This window comes from Anser brachyrhynchus (genome assembly GCF_964034855.1).
Source record: "Anser brachyrhynchus genome assembly, chromosome: 1".
Lineage (NCBI taxonomy): Eukaryota > Metazoa > Chordata > Aves > Anseriformes > Anatidae > Anser > Anser brachyrhynchus.
Genome location: NC_137694.1, coordinates 172,340,176 through 172,354,431, shown reverse-complemented (window position 1 = coordinate 172,354,431; position 14,256 = coordinate 172,340,176). Strand labels below are relative to the sequence as shown.

Here is a 14,256-nt window from a genome sequence, read left to right as displayed (position 1 = left end):
CAGCTCATACTGGATCATACTTCTCACTGCACCACAGTCTTCACTGTTGTGGGATACATCTCATCCAACTGTATCCATCAGTTTCCATAACCAGCTTAAACTAGCATAGTTTCTTTAGGATGGAGTAAATTGTGAACCCAGATTTGACATTCAATTAGAAGTTACACAAAATGAATTCCACCATAATGTCAACAGAAACAAAACCAAGTATTGTGTGCACAGGTGCTACCAGTTAAGTACAGTGTTGAAAATTATACAAAGGAAGATGTTCATTTTTTGTGAACATCATTTGCAGAAATTAGGCTAGATCCACAATCAGAACTTGGGCACCTGTTCAGATACATTCATTACATGCTGCAAGGAGACAGATTGGCATAACAACTGTATTCACAAAAACTAGCATACTGAGTGAAAAGCTCCCAAAAACAGGGGCTCAATATCACTCCCCTTCAAGCTCTAGACCTTACTTTACACATTAAGAAGGTGTTCACCATAATTAAAACTCACGGATCTACACCCTTTTCTGCAGCTCCTGGACCTATTCCTGTTAAACCAAGGTGTTAAAATTTTCTTCCAAAAATACCGGTAGGGGAAAACAGAGACTCACATAAACTTCAATGGTTGAAGTATTCCACCATGAAGGTCAGTATCAAATCTTTTATTTCTCTTCAGGAATCTAAGTGAAAATTCCCTATAATAACCTCATATATATGTCATACATAAAAGCATGTGTCCTGGAGATGTCTTCCCATCAGAAACACAATTGCTTCCATACCTTATGTGCTTTGAAGAAGCACAGATTTTGAGACAGAAATTCACATTAATCATGTTTACGTATTTAAAAGATGCTACATACCAATAAACAAGAAGCTTTAAGAGTGGGGAGTATCATTCCCAACTGAAACATGGACCTCCTCTTAGATTTTTTGGTGTACTAAAGGCTACATGACATAGACTAAAGTAGCTCATTTGATAGAAAATATTGTACACAGATTTTAAACAATTTTTAACAATTAAGAAAACCAACCACATTATTAGTAACACATGAAAGCCTATGAGGTACTAAGAATATTCTGCCAAATTCAAACTAAAGGTAGTTGTATCTCACACTTACTTTGGCTAGAAAGAATGAAGGAGAATGGACGAATATCAATTTGAGGCTACTAAGCATTTTACAAATCAACATTGATAATTATCCTCTTCCAGCAATCAGCCAGTAAGAATATCTAATTAATGTTTTTGGGGGGGGCAGAGGGAGCTGTTTTAAAGGGCTACCTAGATCTTGGCAGGAAACAAAGGAAGAAAATCCAATAGCTGATCCTCCACATTTTATCAAATTCAGCTCAAAATAAAACGATTTTTAATTCACTTGAGTCCCAATTCATTTCACATATTTTTCAGATTTTGAAAACATGATCGTAGTGTCATCCTATTGCTTTTATAAAGAAGATAACATCAGGAAGAGATGCAGACGGCATAAATCAGCAGATTTACTCCAGTCTGGACTTAGTTTCAAATGTTGAACTGTTACTCTAAGAAGCGTCTCTTTATACTCCTATTATAGCAAGAACTGTGCATATGCAAAAACAACTTTCAAGTAATAACATCAAGATGTGTATCCCCCCCAAAAATGTCAGTGTGGCATTTCATAAAAGAAATGGTAAAACTACAACATTATCTTGTAGGAAACTACAAAAATTACATATCAACTGCAGCCAGCTCTCAATGTTTTCCTGGCAAATGTTAAATCACTCAATTTTCCCTCTTCGTGCAATAGAAGATGCAAAACAACCCATGCTAAAACTTTAAAACAAATCACCCACCCCCAACTCACTTGCTGCAAAAGAAACAAGAAAAAAAAAAAAAAAAACAGCTTTTGAGACTGGTACAATTTTGACACCTCAATGTGACTACAAATTAGCTTTTGAAGCACCTTGCTTAGTATTATCACACATAATTCATGGTACTCATAAAACTGAAAACTGAGAAAGTTTGAAAAAATTGAGAAAGATTTGAAAGTCCAGATTTTTCTAGTAAGACCAGCATGAAATTGATATCAAAATTAGAGTAGGCCAAATGCTTCCCTGAATCCTTAGGTCCTAGAAATAATCAACACATGGTTTTGTGTGACTATAAAAATGTTGCTACACAGAATAACTGAATTTGATTTAATTTATTTGATAATTTATTTTCATGATTGCACAACCAAAATAACAGTGTAGTAATACCAGTTTAAGGTGTCTTATATCAGGAATGACTATTTTTGTTTCCACAGAGTTTATAGCTCACTAAAACACAATCCATCACAACAAAATTATTTCAGCTATACTAAAAGGAACTATTTTGTATGATATTTTAATTATAAAGGACCTGTTAAGATAATTTGCATTTTGTGTCAAGACAAGCACTTAAAATCTCAGTTAGGTAAGACACTAAAGCCCCTTATATTGCAAATGTTTTGCTAAAAGACAGCAAAAGAAATAAATAGAAGATGCCCCCCGATTCAGTAAAATATGATAGCATCCATTCATTTCTTATCTACAGCCTGGGAAATCTTTTTTCAGTGAACGGAATGTTATCTCATGTAAACCAGAAATGAACAAATTAAATGCTTACATCAGTCTACTGGGATAAATCATTTCACATGCATTCCACCACAGGCCGTAAAGTCAAAGCAGTAATAAAACAAGAAGAAAGTAATGTGTGATTTTGTGTTTCTCTTTTCCTTCAGCAAAGATACGGACATTACAGAATGTGTGTCAGATGGTTCTTCTTTGCTAGCAATTGAGGAAACTTCTGGGTATACATTTTAAAAACCACCATGATATTTTGCAGGGGAAGTGACACCAAAAATTCTGGTATCACCTACAATTCCTGTTAGATCTTTCAGTACATGGTATGTCCACTTGGTCAGTTATATTCTGTATGTTAGGTGCAATTAAATCTTAGAGTAAGAAGATACAGCACCTCCTGAAATAAATGAAACTTGAACTCAGCTGCTGTGGAGCTGAATTTGCCTAGATGAGGATTGGTCCATTAGGTATTATTTCTTTGCCCTTGTACAGAATACATACAGATGAAAAGTTGTATTGCCAAACTAAGAATCCTAGAACTGATGAAGGAATCTTACTTAGGATTTGAAACTTGCACTTAGGCAGGTAGGCTGTGCCCATAAATAGTTGCTGCATGTAAATGGGTCACAGTTTTCATATCTTTAACATCTGTTGTTTATACCCAAGAAAGCACATCAGGGGCAAGAAAATTAATTCCCCAATTGCTGTCAACTGAGTTAGGGAACAGCAATAAACAGCTTACTGTAAGCCTCTAGCTACAATAAAATTGCTGTCAATAAACTGCGGCTGATACGGTTTTGCTGTGCTAGAAGAACACATCATTTGGAAGTGAAAATCTGAAATGGAAACTAGGATTCTTCCTTGTTCCTATACACAAAAGAACATTACCATAGAATTCCAATAGTATTAAACTCTCAGGATTCAATTCACTGTCCCACATGTGCCACAAATTTATTAGCATTTATGAAACTTTGGTTTTGCACATTCAGGACAGATGAGACTCTAGCAGTTCTGATGAAATTCTTTTGCATTGGAAACATTTAAAGAACAAGGAAGCTTGCTAAACTTTTGCTGTCTGTATCTGTATACACAAAATGTTCCCTACTCTAGTTTAGCATTTCTACTGTCACTATTGAAAATGGTATTATAGCTTAAGGTTATGTTCAGATTTCCATTATAACCCCCCAGTTTTCACATGCTCTTAACTTTCTGAAAAATTCTTCTTTTCAGCTAAATTTTCCATGCTTGGTCTCAGTTGAAAAATGAATTTCTTTAGACAGTTGAGCAAAATCCGTTAACCTATTTTTCAGTTATACAAGGATAGAAAAAATACACTGCACACTTTCAACATTTCTAATATGTTAGTATAATATGTTAGTATAGATAAAGATATCTAAGTATATAGAACTCAAAGCAATAAAATTTTACATGCAGACATTTTTCCAGGTGACTAGTCCTCACCCAAGACTAATATCCATGCTAAAACATAAAGAAATTAAGCATAGAAAGGAAAAGAAACAATGGAATTGTATTCTTTTTTTCTACTGAGTAGTAAAACAGGGCCAATAAAAATAATACCATGTACAGAATTATGGAATGCTATGGTTACAGAATTTTAATATTTGCAAGTGATGTAAATTCTGCACTGCTGTTCTAATGCACATTTCCATCATCTTATGCACCTTGAAATTGTCACTCTCAGTATATGAAATTAGAATCATTAATGTTTTAAGTGTTTTTTTTTTTGTTTATTTTGTTTTTAATATTACATAAACCCCAAAGTTACAGATTTAAATACTCCAGAGTAAGACAATATCAGCTGCATTTGTCACAGAAAGCTTGTGATCTGGACTGATCAATGAGAGCCTGGCTACTCATTCCTTGATCTGGCAAAAAGTCCATTGACTGAAAAAGGAGTAAAGCAAGCTCCATAGACCTTATGTTATTGACTGTATGATTAAAAATATACCTTAGTATGGAATGCATTTAATGTGTCAGTGAAGCCCCAAATCCTTAATTTCTGCCATCAGATCACAGAAGAAAAAAAAAAAAAAAAGTGTTACATATATTTAGCTTTCCTGAAACTACAAGAACTGTGTACATTTCCAGAATTTCTAAATCATCATCTTGATACAGAAGAACACTTAGAATGTGCTTACAGCTGTCTTTCTTGTAAACAGCATTTGAAGTCATTTGGACTTTAAGGATCTGCTTCAGTCCCACTACTTTAAATTAAAGTTAAGCATATGCCTAAAGGTTGTTTGCTTAAGAATGCACACTGAAGGTTTTGGTCAAAACCCGTGTTATTTGCCACTGCTGTACTTCAAATCTGATTAAATGAAGTTATTATAATTTAAAACTGGGATAACCATGGTAAATTGCCCATGATTTCTTTTATTATTTAATCTGTTATTAACCTAGTGACATTGAATAAGAGGTTTTTTTTCTATTTGTTTTTTATAAAAGGTCTTTCACACTGAAGAATATATGTTGTCTTCTACTGTATTTCTATGTAGCTGTTTGGTGTAATGACTTACTAATTTGAAGTGCATTTTAAAGTTCAATCAAATTCTGAAAAGAACACTGATTGAGAAGCCTGCATAGATTTAAGCATTCGTTATGAGTCATAACACTGATTTTGGAAGCTTAGCTATGCGAGCTGGTGGTGTGTAACATCCTTTCCATACTCCTAATTATGTGAATTAGCATTTATAACAATCCCAAGTTCAAGTATTCAAAAATGCTCTTTTCAGAGCATCCACCAGGTTTACTGCAATATAGGCACTTGAAGAAGGCTTTGGTTTTTATACTGGGTATTTCTGAAACATCAACCTGTGCAAATCAAAGTGATATGTGAAGACTTAACCACAGAATTTCCTCTAAATTTATTGACAATTGCACAGAAATTGCCCAGCAAAAAATACTAAGAAATTTGTATTGAACAATCTATTTCTGAATTCTAAAAGCTTTCTGACTTAGGTCACAGTTCTAATGGACTTCTAGGTCCAGCTCCCATTAAAAGTAATGGGATTTTGCTTGAAAAAAAGTCCAGGTGTGGACTTGGGTCTCAGCTCTCTATCAGTTTTAATTTATCCATCTGCAAGATACACTGCATGTGTATTTTGCTTGGACTGAAAGAAAATTTAAATAAAAACCTAGGATACCAGTATTTCTTAGACATATACTAATCCTGTATTTCATCTTTCCCTATCTTAATGATTCCCATACCATTTCAAACCACATAAAGAAAACCAAAATATAGGTAACTTTATTACAACTTGTAACATAAGACACAGAGAAAAGATTTATTTTAAACCTTAAGAAAACAGTACAGTGGCAGAGAACTAGGTATCTCTTCATGAAGGAATTTTTAAAAAAGTTTTTGGATACTGTGACATTAGTATTAACTACTATTCAGTGAGATTTTTAAGTCTGAATACTTTGTTTAAAGGCCATACTCTATAACACATCACAAAAAAAAAAAAAAAAAGACCTATGAAAGACTTAAGAATGCTAGCCAAAATGCAACCTAATCCCAGGAATTACAGAAAGAATAATATAAAGACTGCTAATGATTACCACCATTGTTAGCTGTACTCCTCCAGCCAGAAGTGTTAAAAGGACACAAGAAGGTTACTTCCTGTAACATGCACGAAAAAGAAAAAAAAAAAAAAAACAATAACAAACACCACCATCTTCTCCTCCTCCATGAAATAAAAATACATAAACTCAGTTTAGATAATTGTCTGTCTAATAAAGAGTTATATTTGCAGTTATACATAATATTACAGCTTTTACAGGGACTGATCCAAATCATATGATATGAGTATTTGCTGACTTCAGAAGGGATTTAATAAGTCTTCAATGGAATTTGAATCACATCCATACAGACGAATATAGATATAATGGCTGATTATTAAACTGAAACCAATATAGTTAATGTAATGAACACAGGTAACTAAAAATATTGCCTGTAGGGTTCTTTTCTGTTTGTTTGGTGTTTTTTTTCCTTCTTTGTTTCCTCATACTCAGTTTCACTGTGCAGAGCTTACACATTCTGTAAGGTAAATCATATTTTGGATCTTAACTGCCTCAAGATACCGTGGGGGATTAAGTCTGAGTTTCTTAATAGAGTTTGGAAAGCTAATTTGAGCTAAATTAACAACATCTCTGAACAGAAAAGGAATAGGTGGGTTGATTGTGTTATATTTTGTAACTAAAACTGTGGAAAAAAATCTGAAAACTTCAGCCAAGTAACCACTGATTATGCAGAGCTCTTCTATGCTGTTTTTTTTTTTAAAAAAAAAAAAAAAACATTTTTTTAAACTTATGCTGTCAGTTTGTTTATGGTGCTGTATAGCAAAGCAGCCTGCACACTATGTGAGTTCACCACAATTTAAAGCCCTTTAGAAAGGTTAAGTTTTTGTAACAATCTTCTAAGATGTTTTCAGTGTCTCACTGTAAGTATGAGTTGTCTAAGAGTAGTTACTTTAGCAGAACTGCCTCAGAAGTGCTTGTTTTTATTCTTAGTATCTTGTTAGTGTGACACCTTACAGACACCCAAAGTCAAGACACAGTTCTGGGTACATCCCATTCATCTTAGATAAGGCTAATACAACAGCAAGAGAATGACTTTAGCCTAAACTTGGCTACTGTCAAAATCTTTTTGCAAAGACAAGCCTAAATGTGTCTTGCTTGATTCTGTAAGATCCACATCCCTAATAAATTCAGAGAAATCACCATAACTTGCAGGGTACAATGCCAGCAGGCGTACAAACGTGATTTCTAACACCTAAAAAGTTGGTGCAGTGAAAGCTAAGCACTAGGAAAGCTGCTTTGCAAACACACGAACTTAACTACTGACCACTCCAGTGCAACTATCATTAAATAAAAGGTTCTTTGGCTGTAGTACCAGCTTGATGCTTCCCTCCCCCCTTTTCCTACCTACTGCAGGACTGGCATCGGGCCAGTCTAAGCGACATAGTACCTTAGTGCCATCTACAGGCTATATTGACATTCTAATTTAGTGGCAAAATACGAGCACCAATAAAATAAATTAGACAGCGCAGCATTTAAATCTTTATTAGCAAGGAATTATTAGACCTAAGAAAAACTAATGCTGGATTTGGTTGAAATATGAGTTTCTCAGCCTCCTAATCCTGCTTCATATGGCATATTTCACAGTTTAAAATTAGTTATGACAGATCACTTATGCATTACTAAGATGAGAAAATATTTACTGTGGGCTGGCTTTTTTTTCTGTATAATTCAAATGTATTCAGAGGACGCATTCCTTTTGAAAGTATGCTTTGGCCATTTTTTAAAATATGCAACAAACTGTCTATGCAATACTAACTTTAATCTATTACAACACAATAATTTGAACTAAAAACAGAGGAAGACTTCTGTATGGCTTAATTATGTCCTACCAACAAACCACGTGCTTCACAGATGAAGTAGCTCAGAAATTCAGCTGTCTTTGTTAGGGAAAAAAAATTAACCCCTTTAGTAACACTAACTTAACAAAGTTCCAGATAAGCTTGAACTGTAAAAGAAACTCAAGATAACTCAGATCAAAATTTGAAATTAAATGTACGTATCCCTTCAATCTTGAAACAGTCACATCTTTCTGTCCGAAATTTGGCATATAGGGAAAGAGAATTTTTTTCTTCAATAACTTTTACATTTGGACAGTCAAATACTGGGGAGAAAAAAAAAAAGTTGTGGTTTTTTTTTTCCAGCTTTGTTTATGCATATGTACGTGCATCTGCAGGGACACATGCAGTTCTTTAACAATCAGTATTCTTCAAAACCCAAAGTATTGGAGGCATTTAGCAAATACATGGTTAAACCCCAAGTAAATGATAAAGGGGTTGAGTTTGTTTTGTTGTTGTTGTTTTTTTTTTGTTCCCCCCATAATATAATTAAGCTAAATTAGACTGAAACAAAACCAAAAATAAACATACTTGCACTTTTAATACTGGTTAATCGGGCACTTGTATGCAGTACTTATAGACCAGTAAAAGTGCTCGTTTACCTGTCTGGTGTGTAAGGGGCCCTTTGTCTTGAAGCCTCCTTGGGAACTGCACTCTGAGGCACTGAAGTGATCTGAACTAGTGGAAGAGCGTTTGGAAAGGGTGTCACAACCACCAACAAAGGTGTTGTCCAATGGGAGTTCCTGAATCACGTGGTGCTTTTTCACTGAAACTGGAGTGTCAGGTTTGAGATGAAAAGCAGACTGTGGAGAGGCAGATTTGTAATGCTTGGCAAGATCAGGACTGTTAGGCTTAAAGGTTGTTGGTGGTGCAGTGCCCCAGTCAAATCTTCCTATACTTTGCTCCTCCAGCTCCGCTGGAAGGCTTATTGTCCCATTGATAGGTTCATGAACTGCATCATCAGGTTTGGACTCCTCAATGGTCACGAAGTTCAAAAGAGAACTCTTCGGAGATTTCCTTTTCTTTCTTTTCTTTTTCTTGTTTTGCTTGTTCTCCTGATTGGGAGACATCCATTCAGCACCTTGCTTGCTCCTCTGGGCAGCCTTGAATCTGGATGCATGCCGGCAGCGAACGAGAACTGTGACAAATATCACCACTATAACAACCATTGCACCTGCCACAATAGCAATCATGATCGTGAGATAGTCCTCGTTTTGGTAGGGTTGGCTACTGTCCCCTATGTTCCGGTCCAAAGGTGTTTCCATTGTCCTGCGTATCAAGTCATAAATATGAGAGGCATTTCCAGCAGTATCATTCACATACAAAAATACAAGCACAAGAGTATGCAAGGATTTGGGATAACCCAAATCACTTATGTTGACAACTAAGCGATGCAGCCCCACATCACTAGGATTTGGTTTTTCTTCCAGAGTGATATTACCTGTCACTGGATCGATCCGAAACAAACCTTTGCTATTTCCACTTACTATTGTGTACTTCAGTTCGGCATTCATTCCGGTGTCGATATCTACAGCAAACACTTCTGCTACCACTGATCCCGGAATTGCTGAGAGTGGCACTAACTTAAAAGAAGTATTAGAAGGCGGGTAAATGACAACAGGACTGTTATCATTAACATCCATGACATTTATGGTTACTTTTGCTGTAGAAGAGCGAGGAGGTTGTCCCCCGTCAACTGCCTTCACATCAAAGGTGTAGGAGCTCTGCTGTTCTCGATCAAAAGAAACATTGGATTTTATAACTCCAGAGAATGGATCCAGCACAAAGTTTTCATTGTCATTCAGGATGGAAAGGGTCACTGCTTTATTTTCCCCAGCATCTGCATCAGTCACCGTGATCACTCCCACAGTGCTATACTTTGGTAGGTTCTCCGATACAAAAAATTGAAAGTGATTATGAGTAAATTTGGGACTGTTGTCATTTTCATCCAAGACAGTAACAATTACAGCTGCTTGACTCTGCAAAGGAGGGGTGCCATTGTCTCGGGCTGTAACAGTGAAAATGAATCGTTCCTGTTCTTCTCTGTCAAAAACTCTGGAGGCTGTCAAAACTCCCGTCTTTCGATCCAGATCAAAAAAGGAGGCATTAGGGCCAAGCTGATAAACAATGTCTGCATTTTTCCCACTGTCTTCATCTGTGGCACTAATAGTTGTTAAGTATAGACCACGGCGGTTGTTTTCAGAAACTGACAGCTCAATTACAGGCTGGCTGAAAATCGGAGGGTTGTCATTTTCATCCTCCAGTTTAACTCTTACCAGGGCAGTCTGGTTCAAACTGGGCTTGCCAGAATCAGAAGCAACAATTTTAAAGCTGAATTCTTTGGTGCCCTCATAGTCCAACAAGGAAGAGGTCTCTAACAAATACTGGTTGTCATAAACTGCCTTCAAGTGGAAGGGGACCTCTCTCTCAATGAAACAGATCACTTTGCCATTCACATCAGTGTCCTTATCTGAAACTGTAATTAGGGCAATCTTTGTATTGACAGGATCTTTCTCAGATAAGTACACTGTGCCATTGATGGGACTTATAATGTACCTGAGGTCTATGTTAGGAGGGTTATCATTTACATCAGTGACATTGATGGTAACGGTTGCCCGAGCTGGTGTAGAGCTACCATCACTAGCCAGCACGGTCACTTTGTGAATAGCAGTCTCTTCCCGATCTAAGGACCTCTGAACTGTGATCAGCCCTGTGGTATTGTTTAAAGCAAAAAATCTTTTGGTCGCAGGGGCAACTTGGGCACCAAAAATATATCTGATTTCTGCATTGCTTCCTATATCTGCATCTGTAGCATGAAGCTGAATTACTGAGGTGCCTACAGGGGCATTTTCTGGTATATGGACCTCTACTTGACTCTCTTTAAAAACTGGCCTGTTATCATTGACATCACTTACTGTCACTTGCAGGATAGCTGTGCTGGATTTCTGCGGGGTACCTCCATCCTCCACTTTGATTTTCATCACATAGGTGTCCTTTTGCTCTCTATCCAAGTTCTGCTGCACAATCAGTTGAGGCCATTTCTCTCCTTCTGGAGTTTCTACAATATCCAGTCCAAAGACACTCTGTCCATTCAACAACTCGTAGTGCTGCACACCGTTGAAACCTGTATCAGGATCTGTTGCTGATGGGATTGGAAAGCGACTGTTGATCAGAGTGTTTTCTGGTATGGAGATATTGATGACAGGGGATGGAAACATAGGTGCATTGTCATTAGTATCCTTTACAATTATTTTTATTTTGATCAACCTGAAAAAGTCATTGGGGAGAATCACCACTTCAAGTTCAAAGAAGCACTCATTTTCTTCTGCATAGGAAGCACCGGCACAGAGTTTTTCTCTGTCTATTCTGTTAGATGTCGTAAAGATTTCTCCGGTGGTACTGGACACTTTGACCAGAGGGGCATCCCCTGCTTTAGACACCAGTCTGTAGACAAGGCTGGCACTGGTCCCCGTGGCAGCATTGATGTGAGAAATGTTCAGGTCCTTTGGTATGTTTCCTATGGGGACATTTTCAGGCAGCTCCTCTCTAATAGTGTAAATAAGTTCTTGAGCTACAGCAGAATCCAGCCTTAAACAGGCAATCAAAGCGGCCAACAGGTAAAAATCCCTCAGGTCCATGATAATGTTTTTATTGTCTTTTCCTGGATCTTAGGACTTAAAGGTTTCCACAGAGAAATGATGCGCGATTTGCAAGAGGAGGCATGCATGGACTGCAGGATGCATTACATCTCATTTCTTACTTGAAGACAGCACTGTCAACACAACCATACAGAATAGCATTATTGGCTTTTAAGGCACGACAAATCCACAATTTCCAACTACTACCTGTTTTTGCAAAGACACACTCGCAATAGTACATTTTCCTATTGCTCCCTTTTAAAGCAATCCCTCCAAATGCACCAATATCCCGTTGGCTGCATTTGCACAGAGCAAGAACAGAAATAACTACTTCTGCAGGATTAAGGGTAGCTACAGTTTCAACATGTACTTTATGAATAATTTCTTGGCACACCGTGTAATCTGTAACGTGCATTCCCCCTCTACCCTCCTCCACCCAGTCATTTTGTGCAAGTAAAAATCTTCCTGTACTTCTGTTGGATTGTAACTGCTATGGCAGCTGCCGAATGTCATTTATTGTTTGCTTCCATACGCATTTTTTTAGCTCTTGCTAACCAGATTTCTCTTTGCTTCTTGTGCCTTGCATCCCCCACTATTGCTATCGTACTGGGAAATAACCACCCGGACATGCGGCTGCTGCAGCAGTTGTCACTGGCTACTTCACATCCCTATTAACTGACAAGACAATAACAGGATTAACAGTTTCTTACACTCTCAGCTCAATGTTTCCCCTCCAGATGTTGGATACTTCTCCTTCTGCTTAATAACCTTAAACTTTGTTTTTTTTTCAAAACACTGTCTAAAACAGTGGGCTGGAAATTCAAAATGCAACTTAGGAGCAGCCAGTATGTTTACAGATGGAGGGGGAGAACATCTCTTCTGAATATGAGAGGAGAAAAAAAGGTACAGCCTTTCCCCATTGACACTGATCTCCCTTCAGGATGTTATTAGCAGATGCCACACATAAATACTGCAGACTAATAATGCAGCTTAAAAAAAAAAAATAGACAAAGATTTCTGTTTGCATGCTCTGCTAAACGCGAATTAAAAGGGTGCAAGGCTCCCAGCACCTACAGTTTGGTGGAAGCGGGCAGCCCTGAAGCACTAATCTTATCTGCATTAAGCAGCACAGTAGCTGATGCCCGTGATTACTTCCAGCAGAGTGATGCAGGTAGGGATGCAGATACTGTGAGTAGGTGAGCCTTCGCCACCAGCACCAACTGAATTCAAAATACTGATTCTTTCCCTAGATAAATACACTGCATGTTGGCTTTTATTATTTTTTTTAAATGAAATGCATCACAGTGTATGGGTAACTTTGCACTTACGTTGGTTGTCTACCTTTGACGATCTGCTGCAGCTAAGCAATGATCTGTTCCAGCAGATAAAGCACAATGCATCTGGTAAACCACCAGTTTTGGAGAAATCAGCAGCAGTCAAACGCTTCCTCCTTGAGATATGTGTTGCTTCAGGGTGGCAAATTAGCAACTCCAGGGAACAAATTCACAGTTCTGTCGTTAGTCATCCTTTCCACGTTTCATTTCTATTAAGCGGCGATCCTTCGGGTGTTTAACATATACGCAACAGCACAAACAGCAAGCAGAAATCCGGTGCACGTCTTTAGATCAGGGGTATTTTCCGCTCTGCACTGCACACAATTTCCATCCCTCTCTCACCAGGGCAGAGCCGGCTACATTAAGTCTGCAACTTCTTACTGGAAATGACAGAGTTGGTCTGGCGGTGCTTCTCTCCCCCCTCTTTATCTCTGGGGTGATAGTTACCCACAAAAAAAAAAAATATAAAAAAAATAAAAAATAAAATAAAAAATAAAATCCTAGCAGATTATTGCTTTAGCGATGGGAGGAAGCGACAGCGCTTTTCCCTCCTCCTCCTCTTCCTCCTCCCCGTCTCTCCCTCTCACGCACACGCTCGCCTTTCCTGCCTTTCTTTCCTTCCTTCCTTCCTCTCTCCCTCTCCCTCTCTCCCTCTCTCTCTCTCTGAACTGAAATTCTTGATATAACTCTCAATAAGCCCAGAGGGAGGGTGTGAGCGGCGCTAAGCCCCCCCTCCCGCCGCACTGCATTGGCCCACAGCGGCGGGGGAGGTGGCTGCTGGAGCGCGGCCCTGGCATTGGCCGCCGGCCTCGTCGCTCCGCGGGGGCGTCCGGGCAGCGCAGCGCCTCCGAGCCCCGCGGAGGGTTCGGGAGGGCCGAGCCGAACCGCGGGGCGAAGCGGAAAAGCGGGGCGAAGCGGGGCGAGGAAGGAGCGGGGCGAAGAAGAGGGGAGCGCCCCCCCCGCTCGGGGGGGGACGGGGGCGGGAGCGCATCGGAGGGTCGGGGGCGCCGAGGCGGGCGTGGGGTGTCCCATCAGCGGGGCTTCATCGTGGGGGGAGGGTGGAAAAAATAAGGATTTATTTATTTATTTATTTATTTATTTATTTATTTATTTATTTATTTATTTATTATTTTAGGGGGGTGCGCCCGGTCCGCTGTGCGCGGGGGGAGCGCTTGCGGCGCGGCGCAGATCGCTGCTGGCCCCGCGCATCCTCCGCGGCCTGCAGCCCGCAGCAAGCACCCTGCCCCGGCCCTCCTCAGCGTGCTTCGGATTTATA

The 14,256-nt window shown here is 38.8% G+C and overlaps 1 protein-coding gene across 26 annotated transcripts in view; it reads right to left on the bottom strand.

Annotated features, from left to right (window-relative positions):
* PCDH9 (protocadherin 9) overlaps nt 1–13,645 on the bottom strand; it is an 800,116-nt gene extending 786,471 nt beyond the window's left edge. For all 26 annotated transcript variants that reach the window (XR_013945258.1, XR_013945259.1, XR_013945260.1 and 23 more), the window contains exons 1-2: nt 12,975–13,645; nt 8,611–11,780 (exon numbers count right to left, since the gene is read on the bottom strand). Coding sequence is in view for 20 of the 26 variants with exons in the window: in XM_080577030.1 (XP_080433156.1) it covers nt 8,611–11,646 (3,036 nt within the window). In the remaining 6 variants the exon portion in view is untranslated. The remainder of the gene's footprint in view (nt 1–8,610; nt 11,781–12,974) is intronic.
* Between the last annotated feature and the right edge of the window lie 611 nt (nt 13,646–14,256).